This window comes from Pavona decussata, unplaced genomic scaffold, assembly GCF_977016875.1.
Source record: "Pavona decussata unplaced genomic scaffold, jaPavDecu1.1 SCAFFOLD_216, whole genome shotgun sequence".
NCBI classification, from domain to species: Eukaryota; Metazoa; Cnidaria; class Anthozoa; order Scleractinia; family Agariciidae; genus Pavona; species Pavona decussata.
The window spans coordinates 765,901-779,552 of record NW_028145621.1 but is presented as its reverse complement, the minus strand read 5'-3'; the positions used below and the strand labels follow the sequence as shown (position 1 = coordinate 779,552).

General features: G+C 38.6%; 3 protein-coding genes across 3 annotated transcripts; 2 read left to right on the top strand and 1 right to left on the bottom strand.

Moving 5' to 3' along the window:
- Positions 1-565: 565 nt before the first annotated feature.
- LOC146459827 (protein mono-ADP-ribosyltransferase PARP16-like) lies at positions 566-6,835 on the bottom strand. The gene is made up of 5 exons (XM_085088881.1): positions 6,517-6,835; positions 4,951-5,085; positions 3,954-4,166; positions 2,700-3,019; positions 566-1,766 (listed from the first exon to the last, which is right to left on the bottom strand). Exons 1-5 carry the CDS (start codon positions 6,697-6,699, stop codon positions 1,625-1,627), a joined length of 993 nt encoding a protein of 330 aa, XP_084945007.1. The 5' UTR covers positions 6,700-6,835; the 3' UTR covers positions 566-1,624.
- Positions 6,836-6,907: 72 nt separating this feature from the next.
- Positions 6,908-8,839, top strand: LOC146459826 (cyclin-dependent kinases regulatory subunit-like). Its single transcript, XM_085088882.1, has 3 exons — positions 6,908-7,057; positions 7,388-7,515; positions 8,364-8,839. The coding sequence occupies exons 1-3, from the start codon at positions 6,999-7,001 to the stop codon at positions 8,414-8,416; spliced, it is 240 nt and encodes a 79-aa protein (XP_084945008.1). The 5' UTR covers positions 6,908-6,998; the 3' UTR covers positions 8,417-8,839.
- A 1,637-nt stretch (positions 8,840-10,476) lies between these two features.
- LOC146459825 (cyclin-dependent kinases regulatory subunit-like) lies at positions 10,477-12,849 on the top strand. Its single transcript, XM_085088873.1, has 3 exons — positions 10,477-10,635; positions 10,986-11,110; positions 12,394-12,849. The coding sequence occupies exons 1-3, from the start codon at positions 10,571-10,573 to the stop codon at positions 12,432-12,434; spliced, it is 231 nt and encodes a 76-aa protein (XP_084944999.1). The 5' UTR covers positions 10,477-10,570; the 3' UTR covers positions 12,435-12,849.
- The last annotated feature ends 803 nt before the right edge of the window (positions 12,850-13,652 follow it).

The window sequence follows — 13,652 nt, the reverse complement described above, 5'->3', positions numbered from 1 at the left end:
AATATCAGTTTGCTTTACGGCATTTGTCTTAGGGAGCTTTCTATTAGCAAGAACTGGCCAGCCAGGGCCCAGTTGTTCAATGCCCGATTAAGCTAATCCTGGGTTAACGTGAACTTTGATTCGAGTTTATTTACTAACCCATACGAATTCTTCGAAAACATTTTTGTCCCTCAGTTTTGCCTTAAACTTTTCTTTACCATTAAGCCTTTTAAAACATTCTTAACGAGCGAGATGAAAACCTCGATTAACTTTTAATCGTGGAATAGCGTTAATCAGCTTTCGAACAACCCGGCTCAGAACGGTCAGTTCGTAAATGGAGCGCGCCATTGGCAAGGTCGGGATCTACAAATTCTTCAAAATTGAATAATCAGAGAAACGCAAGTGCCATTTAGAAGAAATTCAAACTGAGAACTAGCGTATAATCAAGCCTTCAAACTGAGGAATTCCGTCCGCTAAATTACCGGTCTGGCCTCACAGTTCTGACAAATGTAAAGCTTCCTTAGTATCAAGAAAGGTTGAGTGTCACTCTGTGGCTCAAAGCAAGATGAAATAACGCTAGCAAACATTTGGATTTCATGTTCTCTTTTATTCAGTTCTACGCCTTACGTTCCTAATAACTTTTATTATGCATAAATGTTAAGGTCTTCGCGACTGGCCGTAATAAAGCATCCAGAAGTTGTCAAATTCTATCCATTTACTTTCTGTTACAACTTAAATAACACCTAGTACTTTATCCTCTCAAAGCGAACAAGTTAAAAATTATACCGGGAATTATAAAAGTCGCCAACCCCGCGGAATGCTATATTAAGGGGCCACTTAATAGCAAGTGGCCGTTTTCTGTGTCTGACAGTTTTTTTTCGGGAATTTGATAACTAGCCGCTAAAGAGAACGTAGCCGGTATTTAAAAAAAATACTGGTCTGGCTGTAGCTACCGTGATATTGGGGAGGGGAGGGTCTGTGGTTAAACAACTGTTTTCCAGTTCCAGTGAACTCCAGCGCTCGACCACTTTCGGATCGTTTTCGTAAAGCTCTCGGATTACGTTCGGATTTTCATCTCTTACTCGCTCAGAAAGGTGTGCCGACCAATAATGGTTGCTAATTTCGGTTTATTGCGGTTCATTTTACCGATTTGTCTAGTTTAAATGAATAAACAAAAGAAGCGAAATTTGGCTCATTTGACCTTTAACAAATGAGCAAACCAGTTTTGTTTCCTCTCAGCCAACAATTCAATTTTGCAATTTTGAGTACGCAGTTAAAAGAGTTCGTGCATCATAGTCTAAAGGTAAAAAGCCGAAAGGTGTTGAAACGACTATGTTCTCACAAAACAAAATTAATGTGTTTTTAGAGAAACTGCTCAGTATCTTCCTTTCCTAAATGTTTGATAGAATGACCACCATTCCACAAACAAATTAATTTTTGTTTGACGGAACACTAGCCTGCGAACGCAGACGTATTTCCGGCTGTCGCTTCTCTCCGCCGGAAATACGCCTGCGTTCGCGGGCTAGTGGAACACACCAAACATTCTTGCTGTATTAAGCCTAAACCACAAGGAGATCCCTGATTTTTTATAAAACCTCAATTTCTATTTAGAATTTATTGTAAGTTAAAACTTGCCAACAGTTTGTCAACTGTCTTTAAAATACTTGCTATAGAACTTCTGGAATTTTCTGGTTTTTGAGAAACCAACAAGCACTAAAACCAAGATATAAATGACCATCATTGAAGCTAATGGATATCTGAACATCAGCCAGCTACGAGCTTGTAACCTGGAAAGATACAAAGAATTTGTCATCAAAATCTGGGGTCCCTTGTGTAATTATGAAACCTTGTTCAAATGAGAACAAGTATTGGCAAGAGTTGAGAACCAAATTATTTGAAGTAAATTCCTCAGACTCATTGATAATTGATGGAGAGAAAAGAAAGGAAATCACTAGACAAACGAGGTTTGGAAATGTGACCAGAAAAATTCATCAAGATGAATTTTGCTTTGAAATTTTCCAAGAATTATTAATGGCTTGAGAAGCTAGCTCAAACACTCAAAGGAGTGTTTCATCCAATTTTCCAAACATCTTGAAGTTGGTGTCCAGGAAAACTTAGCTACAGTTTGTTTTTTCAATCCACTTCTTGGTGTTTGGAAATTTTATGAAACACACTTCTCCATGTTTGATGTAATAATATAATAATTATCACACATGAGGAAGAGTAAGAATGATGTATTAATCAGTAAGTGACACAGGCATACTCGGAAAAAAAAATCTGAGTGCTCCTATCAGGAGTTGAACCTATAAGACTTTCGGATTACTAGTGCGGATGCTCTTCCACTGAGCTACAGGAGACTCGTGGGAGCTAAGGCCATTAAAGATTGTTTCATTTGATTTCCAAACACCAAAAAGTAATTTGAAAAATGAGGCGCTGCTGAGTTTTTTAAACCAATTTTCAGGTGTTTAATTCACTCTGACAAAGAGCTAATGCTCCAAAATCAGCACTCAAATCTCTTTACAGCAGTCATATCATCTTACTAACGCTGTTTATAAAAACAAACATTCACACACAAAAGCGCTACACTCTAAAGACACATGGGTACATGGCCCAGTCACAGTGAGACACTTATCTGTCAACAGGATTACACTAAGCATTGTGTACAATCATTATCAATTCAAAACAGAACTCTTCATCATTAAAATAACTAACTCATTTACCTTGCAGGAGTTTTCTTCTCAGCATATACCAGCACATATTTCACTCTCACCACTTGGTTATTTGTTACCACATAATATCTCTCGGGAACATCCCCTCCCTCGCTATTCCTGGCTCTTGCTCGTGAACGACTCTGTCTCTCATTATCGTCTTTTGATTTGACTGTGCATTTTACAGCTGGGTGGTCCAGTACCTCGCAGACGGCCACACAACTTAGTTTCTCACCAATCACACTGTTTTTCCATCCTTGACCATAGTGACTATACATCATACAAACAGCCAGGTCGCTTGAAAGGTATGTGCCTTCACCAAAGAAAGATGTCTGTAGTGTTTATAGAGAGGGAAAGAACTTAAAAGGTTGTTACTGTGATATTGCTTTCAGCTGCCAATCAGTTAATTCAGCCATGAGTAAATCAGTCACTCAGTCGGTCGGTCGGTTGGTCGGTCAATCAATCAATTAAATATTAAACGTTTGATTTATCAACAAAGTTGATAACTAAAGGTAAATTGGCCACCGTGAAGAGATGCGACGGCTGACATTTCAAGCGTTAGCCCTTCGTCAGCTCTTCGCTCTGATGAAGGGCTTACGCTCCAAACGTCAGCACTCAAATCTCTTTATGGTTGCCAATTTACCTAAATAGTTATCAACTCTGTTGATAAACCAAACATTCGCTTCTACTCCCCACAGATGCAGCACCACAGTTTAGAAACTAAATTGTTTTATCAAGTACTTTTTGTCAGTTCAACAAATCAAATACAGTAGACCATTACTATCTTAAGCAATTGGGGGAAACAAAAACTTGCTTGAAATTTAAGTTAGAATTTGATATAGCCAGTAATAAACGACTACAGACAGCATCTAAAAGAAATGACTTCCTACTGAGATGGAAGGAATCTACCTCAATAAATGAGCAATAAGACAACACAGTAAATCATTTTTTTAGAGAGTTTGTAGACTTAAAAAGAAAGAGAGAATTGCCTGTTCTGAAGTTCATAAAGGGGATGCGCCCCAGTTTACACATTGTTCAAATTGCGTCATATAAAGAAATGAACCCCATTGCCAGAAAGATTGCATAAAAATTAGTAAGTCTACCAAGTTTGGTTATGTTTAATTTATTAATCTAATTTTAGTGTGATCTTTCTTGCGACAGACTTCAATTTTTGATCAAATGAAAATTGAGGAACTTATCCCCGGTCTCCATTTGAACTTCAGAATGGGCAGTTGTACTAAATAATACATAGTTTCTGAGTCATACCTTGTTCAAGTGAGCATGCAGCCCATTGTGTAAAATGGAATGAAAGTTGTCCACTCGACTGCCATGGTAAGCATACCAAACATCCAGCGTCTGTGACAGTTCATTGAACTTTGTATTGTGGGCATTTGTTTCACTGTACTCAACTTCAAATATAAAATCTGGTTCTGCAGAACTGTAACTTGCTTGACCAGTCTTTTGCTCAATCTCTGAGAACTGATGAGATTATTATTACAATCATCATCATCATTTGTTTATTTGCCTTAATAAAAATGGAAGAGATGATCAAATTTACAATAATGGCAAGGAGACCTCAAGAAACCACCAGGCTTATAAGAGAGGCCACCTCGGCCGTCATTAATAAGTAGAAAATATGGTGCTGCGTAAGTGCAGCTTGGTCAATTTGTGATTTTATAGATAACAACTGCAACATTAATTTCTTAAAGGTGACAAAACTAGATGAAGAAGTAATTGATATTGGGAGAGGGTTCCAGATTTTGGGACCTTGGTAAAGGACTGTAAATTGCTTAAGAACAAATTTTGTTCAACAAGAATGCCATCGATAGTGGTTAGCTGTTCTGGTGCCATAGTTATGTACTTGGCTACTTGTTAAAAAGCATGAGATTGATGATACCTTACTAGGGAAAACAGGGGTTTTCTTTTTCTTACAACCTTGAGGCACTACAGTGCCAGCATACATGGAATAGGTAAAAACCAACTGGGAACTCGTGCTGGGGAAAACAAGTCTTCTGAACGCCAAAACATTTCTCAAGATTGGCACCTTGAATGTACGCATGTTTGATCATAATATACAGATCTTTCTGTTTATAGTATAGTGTTTTCTTTAATGCTTTATTAGTTAAATAATATGCATTACGTTGAGCAATTATAATAGAATAGTAAAATGTGCTTTAGTCATATATTTACAAAAGACATCGCGCTCGTTCAATATAAAAGCGCTTACAACACCAAGCAGGAAATTAATAATGCAAAGTGTTACCTTGGACCTGTCAACAGATTTCAGAGTAAAAGTCCTGTCCAGTGACCATTCCAGAATTTCCCATGCTTCTTGTGAAATAATTTGTTTTCCTTTGAGTAGCTTGTCAAATGAAGGAACTGTGTTGCAAACCTGCACCTGGGAATGAAAACAAGTATTGATCCCACAAAAACTACATAAGCAGCTTGATTGATGGATCAGAGAATTAAATCTTTTGCTTCAGTGGGAATCAAACCCATGACAAGCCATACACGTAGGTGATTACGGTAGTAATCTGGAGGTCATGGGTTCAATTCCCGCTGAGGTCAAAGATATTTTACTTTGCCTTATGTGATCTTCCATTTCTTTACTAGGATAACACTCAGTAAGAATTTCATGCGTTCACTTAGCACTTAAACATGCACTACGGAGTTAATTCTCTTATCCATCATTATCTGTCCTTAATGCCAGCGGCACAACATTCCTTTGTACCTAGGCAAGCAGCTTGGCCTAGTGTGGTTAGGGCAAGGGAGATTTCAGGTTCAAACCTCCCCTTTGACCTCATGGATTTGTTTCATGTTAGTCCTTGGATATGTTTGTGAACAGCCACCTGTCCACGCACTTGTGGGGATTTGAATGCTCTATTTGTCATATCAATTTCTCTCATTTACAGCATTTCCATAGCTCAGTTTGGAAGAATAGCCTGGGTCAAAGTTGCACGCCATCTGATATATACAGTTAGCTTGCATACATGACCCAGCATGTGTGCTTAAGGTGATCCTTTGAGATCCAGTAGTAAAATGCACATTCACTCTTGATGCATGTTACGAATTCCGGTCAACTCGCCTACGCCTATTGGTTAATTCGCCTACGTAGGTGAATTTAGAACATAGCACGCTTGTCAGGAACAGAAATGTACGAGGTATCCCATGCCGACAAGCACCTATGTCAGGAAGAGAAGTCGCTTATGTAGGCGAGCTGACTAGTTGTAGGCGAGTTTGTTCGTAGGCGAGTTTGCACGTAGGCGAGTTGACCGGATACCCATGTTACCACTCTTTTCCCGAAGTAAACGGTATCCGGTCAACTCGCCTACGTGCAAACTCGCCTACAACTTGTCAGCTCACCTACGTAGGCGACTTCTCTTCCTGACATAGGCGAGTAATGTATGCCTTTTAAATAACTTTATGTTCTATCTAACTCATTCTTTAATCCATAACCCTAAACAAGCGTGCTATGTTCTAAATTAGCCTACGTAGGCGAGTTAACCAGTAGGCGTAGGCGAGTTGGCATAGGCGAGTTTGCACGTAGGCGAGTTGACCGGTATTCAAGTAAACTACATACGTGAAGCACTAGCATGCTAAATGCAAAGACAACTAAATATAGTAATATACTTTATTAGCCCCTGAAAGTAATGAAGTTGTTGCTAGATCCCAAAAGTATGGCTTCCATAAATAAACCCCGCTTCTCCTTCTCGAAACTGAAAGTCAAACTTAGAATTAAAGAGTAGGTGGCCTGGTGCAAACCACAACTGCAATAATTTACAACAATACAACAGAGAAAGTACTAACTTTTTCTTTATTTAGCACTCACCAGCGCCTGAAAATTCTTACTACCATCATCTTCTAAATATGCAGAAGGAAAGGGTCTTAATATACTATCGTGTCTGTAGCTCTCCAAGGCGGAAAAAAACAAACTCCATCGCATGTCCGCCGACGTCAAGTCCGTTTCAAGTCTTTGTAGCACACGTTCCTTAGCCCCTTCAGAGTCCACCATTCTTCAGCATGATTGACTAACGCTTATCACGTTTTCCTTTTCTCAAACGGCGACCTTGGGAGTCCGGTTACTAGGTAAAAATTTTGGAAACGAAAAGCTATGTAAAGCCACGTCGCCGTCCGCCATCTTGAACTGCAGCGCGACAGGCCTTTCAGGACTTAGTACCAGGCTACCGCGTTTTCATGTGTAGCCAATCAGAGAGTAGCGCGCCAATCTCGAAGTCTTGAAGGGAAAAATTTTTTTACAGTCGGCCAAGAAAGTCACGAAGATTTCAAGTTGCAACGTTAGGTTCGGAAAAAATGTCCGTGAAGCAAATTTATTACTCGGAGAAATACTACGACGATGTCTTTGAGTACAGGTAAACCTACAAATATGTCTGTGTTTTTTCTCAATGTTATTTCAGCTTGCATAGAGTCCCCTCTCCGTCGCAACAGATCAGATCTAAACAAACGTGGCGTTTTTCCATGCAAGTTTGTTATCATTTCCGTTATATCACGGTAAACGCTGTTAATAACGGTCAAACTAGTAACTTATAAGTGCTAGAACGTTGCCTGGGTTGTAAACACATTTTAAGCTCTAACTAGCTATATCATTTTCGACGCAACTGAATAAAGGAACATGGCGCAACCCAAACGGAAAGGTTCAAAGTTTGTCGCCAATTAAATACCTTTGTTTCCCGTTTTTGAAGGCACGTTTTGTTACCCAAAGAAATTGCGAAGCTGGTCCCTAAGAAGCATTTAATGTCTGAAACGGAATGGCGTAGTCTTGGTGTTCAACAGTCCCAAGGATGGGAACACTATATGAGACATGACCCAGGTAAGCTTAGTTTAAACATTCATTGCGTGAAGGGAGTTGGGTATGACCAGATTTGGGCTGGTGCAATGGCAATAAAAAAAAAAATAAATAAATGAAATAAAAATAAAAAAAAGGAAAAAGGAATAGCCTTAAAATAACATTTCCCCCTCTTATTTATTCAATAAATAGAGTGGCCCCTGGGGTCCCTCTTTTACACTGCAAGGAAGGGGCATTGCCATCACCCTTGGCCTCTGGATGGAATGCTAGTCCATAAGAAGTATCAATCCAAAGTAAAATTTCCCTACAATGGCACTGCAAATCTCTTTCATTGTACAAGGTATCCCATGCCGACAAGGCCCAAAAACGCCAAACAGTTGTCCAAGGCTGTTTGAAATCTAGTCTTGAGTGCTTATCATGTCTGGGTCTGGCTCACCATAGTGCTGCATTGAAAGCGATTTGCAATGCCTTATGATGTCCAGACCAAGGTCACCAGCAACATCATCATTCCAAGGACTGGGTTACCAGGTTTTTAAGCCACTAGCAGGTCAACGTTAAACTCATGGCTGTCATTAGTCTTTGAAGAAGCTGGCCAACTTCAAAAGGAAAGTATCTTCAGGGTAAATGGGTGAAAAAAGCCTCCTTTGCCTGTTTCTATTGGACATTTCAAAGCCTGGGAAAGCAGGCAGGTCATCTTCAGTGTAGTTGCTGTTCATATGTAAACACACTCGTCTGCTGACTTGACCGCCATGTGTTCACTTACAATAATCAGAGATACAAAGTAAGAACAGGAATAATTTTTTATTCATGATGAAATAAATCAATGCAAAAGTAACTTAACTTATATTTCTGCTTTCATTTTAATGTTTTAGAGCCTCACATTTTGCTGTTCAGAAGAGAAAGGACTGACATTCGCAACAAGTAGAAAATGAAGCCAAGCAACTGATCTGGTATTCATCTGACACTTACCCTATTGTAGCTTGCATACTGTTTGCTAGAAGTTTGCGCTTCGGTGTGAAATCATAGATAATAAGCATTGAACATTGTTCCTGCCAATTTTCAAGAGTTTGTAAAATCAAATATATAAATTGTTGTTCATTTATAAATATAAATTATTTACAAATGTAATGTACATTTACAGAAACCTCAGCTATTAAAAAGCATATAGATATCACTTAATTAAGTTAAACATTATATTGTATTTAAATATGAATTCATTATTTATTTTGGAGTGTTCGGAGTGTACATTCCTGGGCTCCTTGAGCCACTTAAAAAATTAATGTATCATTCAGTAGTAATGTATGCTGTAATTGGCAGAATGAGGAAAATACAGTTATTATAATCATGATTTTTGTAGCTTTTTCATCTTAGACTAAGCTGTTCCAAGGTTTTCCACAAATTACAAAGTGAAACAAACAAAACTACCAGTTGTTGAGGCAAAATGTTCTTAACCCCTTAAGCCCTAACAGTGATCAGCATTAAATTTCTCCTTGTAATATTAATGCTTAATTTGACAAGATAGGAGAATTTGGTCTCAACATGTTAAGCAACATTTGCCTTTATATTTGGTTAATCTCTCATACCCCCCAAAATTCTCCCTCTTTGGGAGGGGACACCTGGTTAAGCCTCTGTTTGACAAAGTAAAAATGTGCCAGGAGTGAAACACACTTTGCTTCCATCAGAGACTGAAATATCCAAAAAGTGTAAAACTTTTTTTTGAGATTCCTCCCAACTAACCCCTTGGGTATTTAGGGCTTGAAAAGCCATGTTAAAGTCGCACTGTGGTGACGTGTGTAAAGCAATCAAACTTTCTTCCTGGATTATTCATGTGATCACAATCAATGATCGAAAATGCATGATCCATTGGGGCAGGTCAATAGGTCACATAAAAGTCCGGTTACTGATCATGAATGGGCCTTATCACAGTTTCCGACGCCATTTTGACGAGTAGGCAAACACGTCTGAAATAACAGTGTTTGTATGGCAATCCGATGTCAAATAATTTTCATAAAACATCGCTTCTGAAAAATTCATGAATTGGAAACTTTTAGCACTATGCAAAGGCTTTTAAGAAAAAAAATTGGAGGGATGTAGCTGTGTCAGAAAGCGTCCAGTCGTGTTTTTAACTTTCCATACATTTGTCTGTATAGCAAACCAGCCATGAACTGCTACTAAAAATAGTTCGCGGGAAAAAAATACAGGGAAATGTATGGAAAGTTCAAAACACGACTGGACGCTTTCTGGCACAGCTACATCCCTCCAATTTTTTTCTTAAAATCCTTTTCCTAGTGCCAAAAGTTTCCAATTCATGAATTTTTCAGAAGCATTGTTTTATGAAAATTATTTGACATCGGATTCCCATACAAACACTGTTATTTCAGACGTGTTTGCCTACTCGTCAAAATGGCGTCAAAAACCGTGATAAGGCCTATTGTTATCCATTCCCAAAATCCAAAACATGCCATGTGTCAGGCCTCCAGTGGGGACGAATTTTTCCAGTTCCTTTATTTTAAAATTTTACATCCCATTGTTCATCACGGCAAAACAAAAGAAGACTCCAACTAACTGGCAAATATAAACTTACCACAGTTTTGTGGACGCTATTCTGTTTATTCTCACTGAATTACGATCAATCTATTATAAAAACGCGACCGAAGTTGCCTGTAAGGTTTTCCCGATTTTGGCCAGCTAAATTTCAAATTTAAGATTAATTTAATTCGAAAGCAAACACATTTCAAAAAGTATACAAAGCAAGCGATATTGATAGGGTTGTAGTTGTAGAACTTACTCACAAAGACTTGCCAAAAGCATTCCAAGTTAACACGTTTTCGACATGGTATCGTTCTTTGCAGTTGATTTCAGTCAGGCGTACAGTGCGTGCATTCGTGCATAAGGAAACTGGGGCGAAGAACTGTTAGCCAATTAGATTTCGCGTTCGTTTTCCTCTCGACCAATCAGAGAACAAGCCGCTCACTTTGTAATTTTCAACCACGAGGATTTCGTTATTTTCGATTTGCTTCAGTGTGATCTTTTCTCGCTCTTGTTTCTGTTCGTTTTTATCACAAAATTTGGCTTCAGAATGTCGGCGAAAGACATCTATTATGGTTCAAAACATCCCGACAGTGAAGGCATATACGAATACAGGTAAGGGTTTTGAATTTGTTTCTTGGTACGAAGTTTAAAATCACTCGAAAGGTTGCAATTTTCTGCACTGGTTTCCATGATACTCAAAATCTTTCGCTCTTTACATTTGAAAGGATAGAAGTTTTGAAAGAAGAGAAACGGCATTACTTTATTTGAGTGGTCAGTTTTTATTCCTCGATAAGGAGAGTTACAATACAACTATAGTTCTGAATGTGATTACTAACGTCTTCGTATGAATAATTTTTGTACCTGTGGGAAGTTTATAAGCCATGAATATTCTTCAAGCTAATTCAAGTTCTTTCCTTTTTAATAACGCGGAAAAACAAATCTGTCTTTTCCACACATACAAGGCACGTTATTTTACCAAAGGAGATCGCTAAAAAAGTTCCCAAGCATCTAATGTCGGAGCAAGAGTGGCGAGGTTTGGGAGTTCAGATGTCTCAAGGCTGGGAAAACTATATGCGCCATGGACCAGGCAAGTATTTGAGTTTGTCCTGTTGCATAGAAAACACTTCTCTTTTTCTCCTTTGGAGCATGTAGTGAACAAAAGCTATTTCAAACTAAAGCTATTCCGTTCAATCGTACTGTTTGTTGAAAACCTAAAGGAAAGCTGGCCTGATGCAAATTCAAAGGTGTTTGTTTAGTTGTGAAAATTTTCTGCTCTGCCAGCGAAGGACAGCAAGGACATTACGTTTCCGATAAACATTGTCAGAAATTTATAAGAACCACCTTTGCAAATGGACCACTCTGACTGGTTGGTCCAAAATTTACTATTCAGGAATTTCTTGGTAACATGCTAGAATACCCAGCCACTTGAGTACATGCTTTGACGTGATTCAGAATGGTTGTACAGGGTCTATTCTTGGAAGCAATACATATAGGCTAGTTTACATGCTATGATTTGTTGACCATTTTTTTTTTGCTTACAGTTTCAGAGTGCAAATTATTCAACATCTTTTTGGACAACCGATTTACATCCGATTTGTTGAATGAAAATTGGCCTGACTCAGAAAATCTGTGGCAGTGCAATGGTTTTTTTTTCAACTCAGGCCAATACTCAAAGAAACTGCTGCGTCTGACAAAAATCACCATCGGGAGTCTAAATACATGTATGATTTGCGCTGCGACACTGTTGGGCTGACAATAAGTATGTAAACTGGTCTTAAAGGCCCACCTTCACCCAAGAGTCATTGCGGTCAATTGTTTTTGTTTTGAAATGCTGTATTGCCCAAATGCGTGATCTTATTGGCTGTCCGAACTCAAGCGGTTCATGTGGGTTTCCTATGCGACTCGTGCTGGAGGAAAGAATATTCGTGATCGCTTATTGCTTTCTCACTCGACTCACGCTCAAATAAAATGGGAGGGTTTTCATATATGAAAACTGTTCCTCGGCGCGCAATGCATCTTGGGTGAATGTGGGCCTTTAAGGTACAGTGGAGCCCTGTTTTATGGACACCCTTTTAATACGGACACCTGCATATTACGGACAGTTGTGTTTGACCTGACAAATGGCTCATTTAGTCTCTCTTATATTAGCCTCCTTAATAGTCCAGTTAATATGGACAACAGACACTTTGTTTTATGGGCAATGGTTATCTCCACCTTGCATGTCCCTTTGCCATCTGTATTAACCGAGCTCTACTGTAACTGGGTATTCTAAAAATAACAAGACAATTATTTTCTTGAAACTTCTGTAATTGCTATTGCTACAGCACATGCTATTTTTTTTAGTAATCTTAGTGTATACTTTGTCTTCAGAGCCTCATGTACTTCTATTCAAGAGGAAGATTGTTCAGTGAGAGAGCGGTGGGATGATATCAAATTCTTTAAACAGAAATAGACATGGAATATGAAATCAAGGAAAAGTTATCCAAGCATGTTGTTCTTGAGACAGTTATGGAATGAAGAAACCTTGTTTATGGCAAAGAACACATCCAAGTGGCTGCAAATGCTGATTTTCACTTCATTCAGCATTTTGTCAACACTATAGCTAATTGCATCGCTAAAGTAATATGGCATGCCGCCGACTTTTTTAAAAATTGCTTTAATTTTTGTTCATTGTAAATATAAGAGGGCTGACAAGACGACATCCTTTGACTTGTTTAAATTCTATTGTTTACTTTCATCACATTAATCATTTTGTATATAATTTGTTTCCAAAATTTAAATAACATCAAAGAATATTCATTGTTAAATATAGAATTTCAAACAAATGTCTGTGAAGTCTCTTTTATTTCATTGGTATTTTACACTAAACAAAAAACAACAGCATTGATACAGGGTGTGTTTAATACGCACTACCTGAGTTGGGTGGCGATCCTAACCACATGTTAGGCGCTTGACTATTTTTAAGAACTTAAATCCCACGACCCAGGAAGAATGAGATCCAATGTCCCCCTCATTTTGGGAATCCGATTCAAAAATACATGCTATATACTGGATCTAAACATAAGACGGTCAGATATTCCAGGATGGGTTGAAAAGAGCCAGCCATGTTAGTGATGATGTTACATCATGTAACTTATTTTCTTGCAACTTGCAACACAACATTGAGATACAAGTTGCATGTACCACACTGCAATGTATCTTGCAACATGAAAAGTAGCCTTTCAACCTTAGCTGTAAGTTGCAATATATCATATATCACGCCTTTTTTTAGCTGCAAGGCGAGTTACACCCTGCGAGCAGAGCCTCCTTTTGTCTTTTTCTTTACTGAACGCCAAAATTGAGCAAGCAAAAGAAAGGCTCTGCTAGCAGTGTGGGCGAGTTACAATGGAGGGATATTACACAAGCTATTTTGGTCACAAATTCTCAAGCATTGGAAAGGTGGGGTGCTTTCCATTATTCCAAAATTCCGGAAATTTGGTTAGCAATCAAATGGAATGGTTCGGTCCGAGGGAAAATGGGAAACAGAACTTCCTTTGAAGGTCCAAAATTTGCCATTCCATTTTGACAAACTGGTTTGTTACCCTACTTCACTTCAGTAGATTTTCACATAGGTGGGGGGGGGGGGGGGG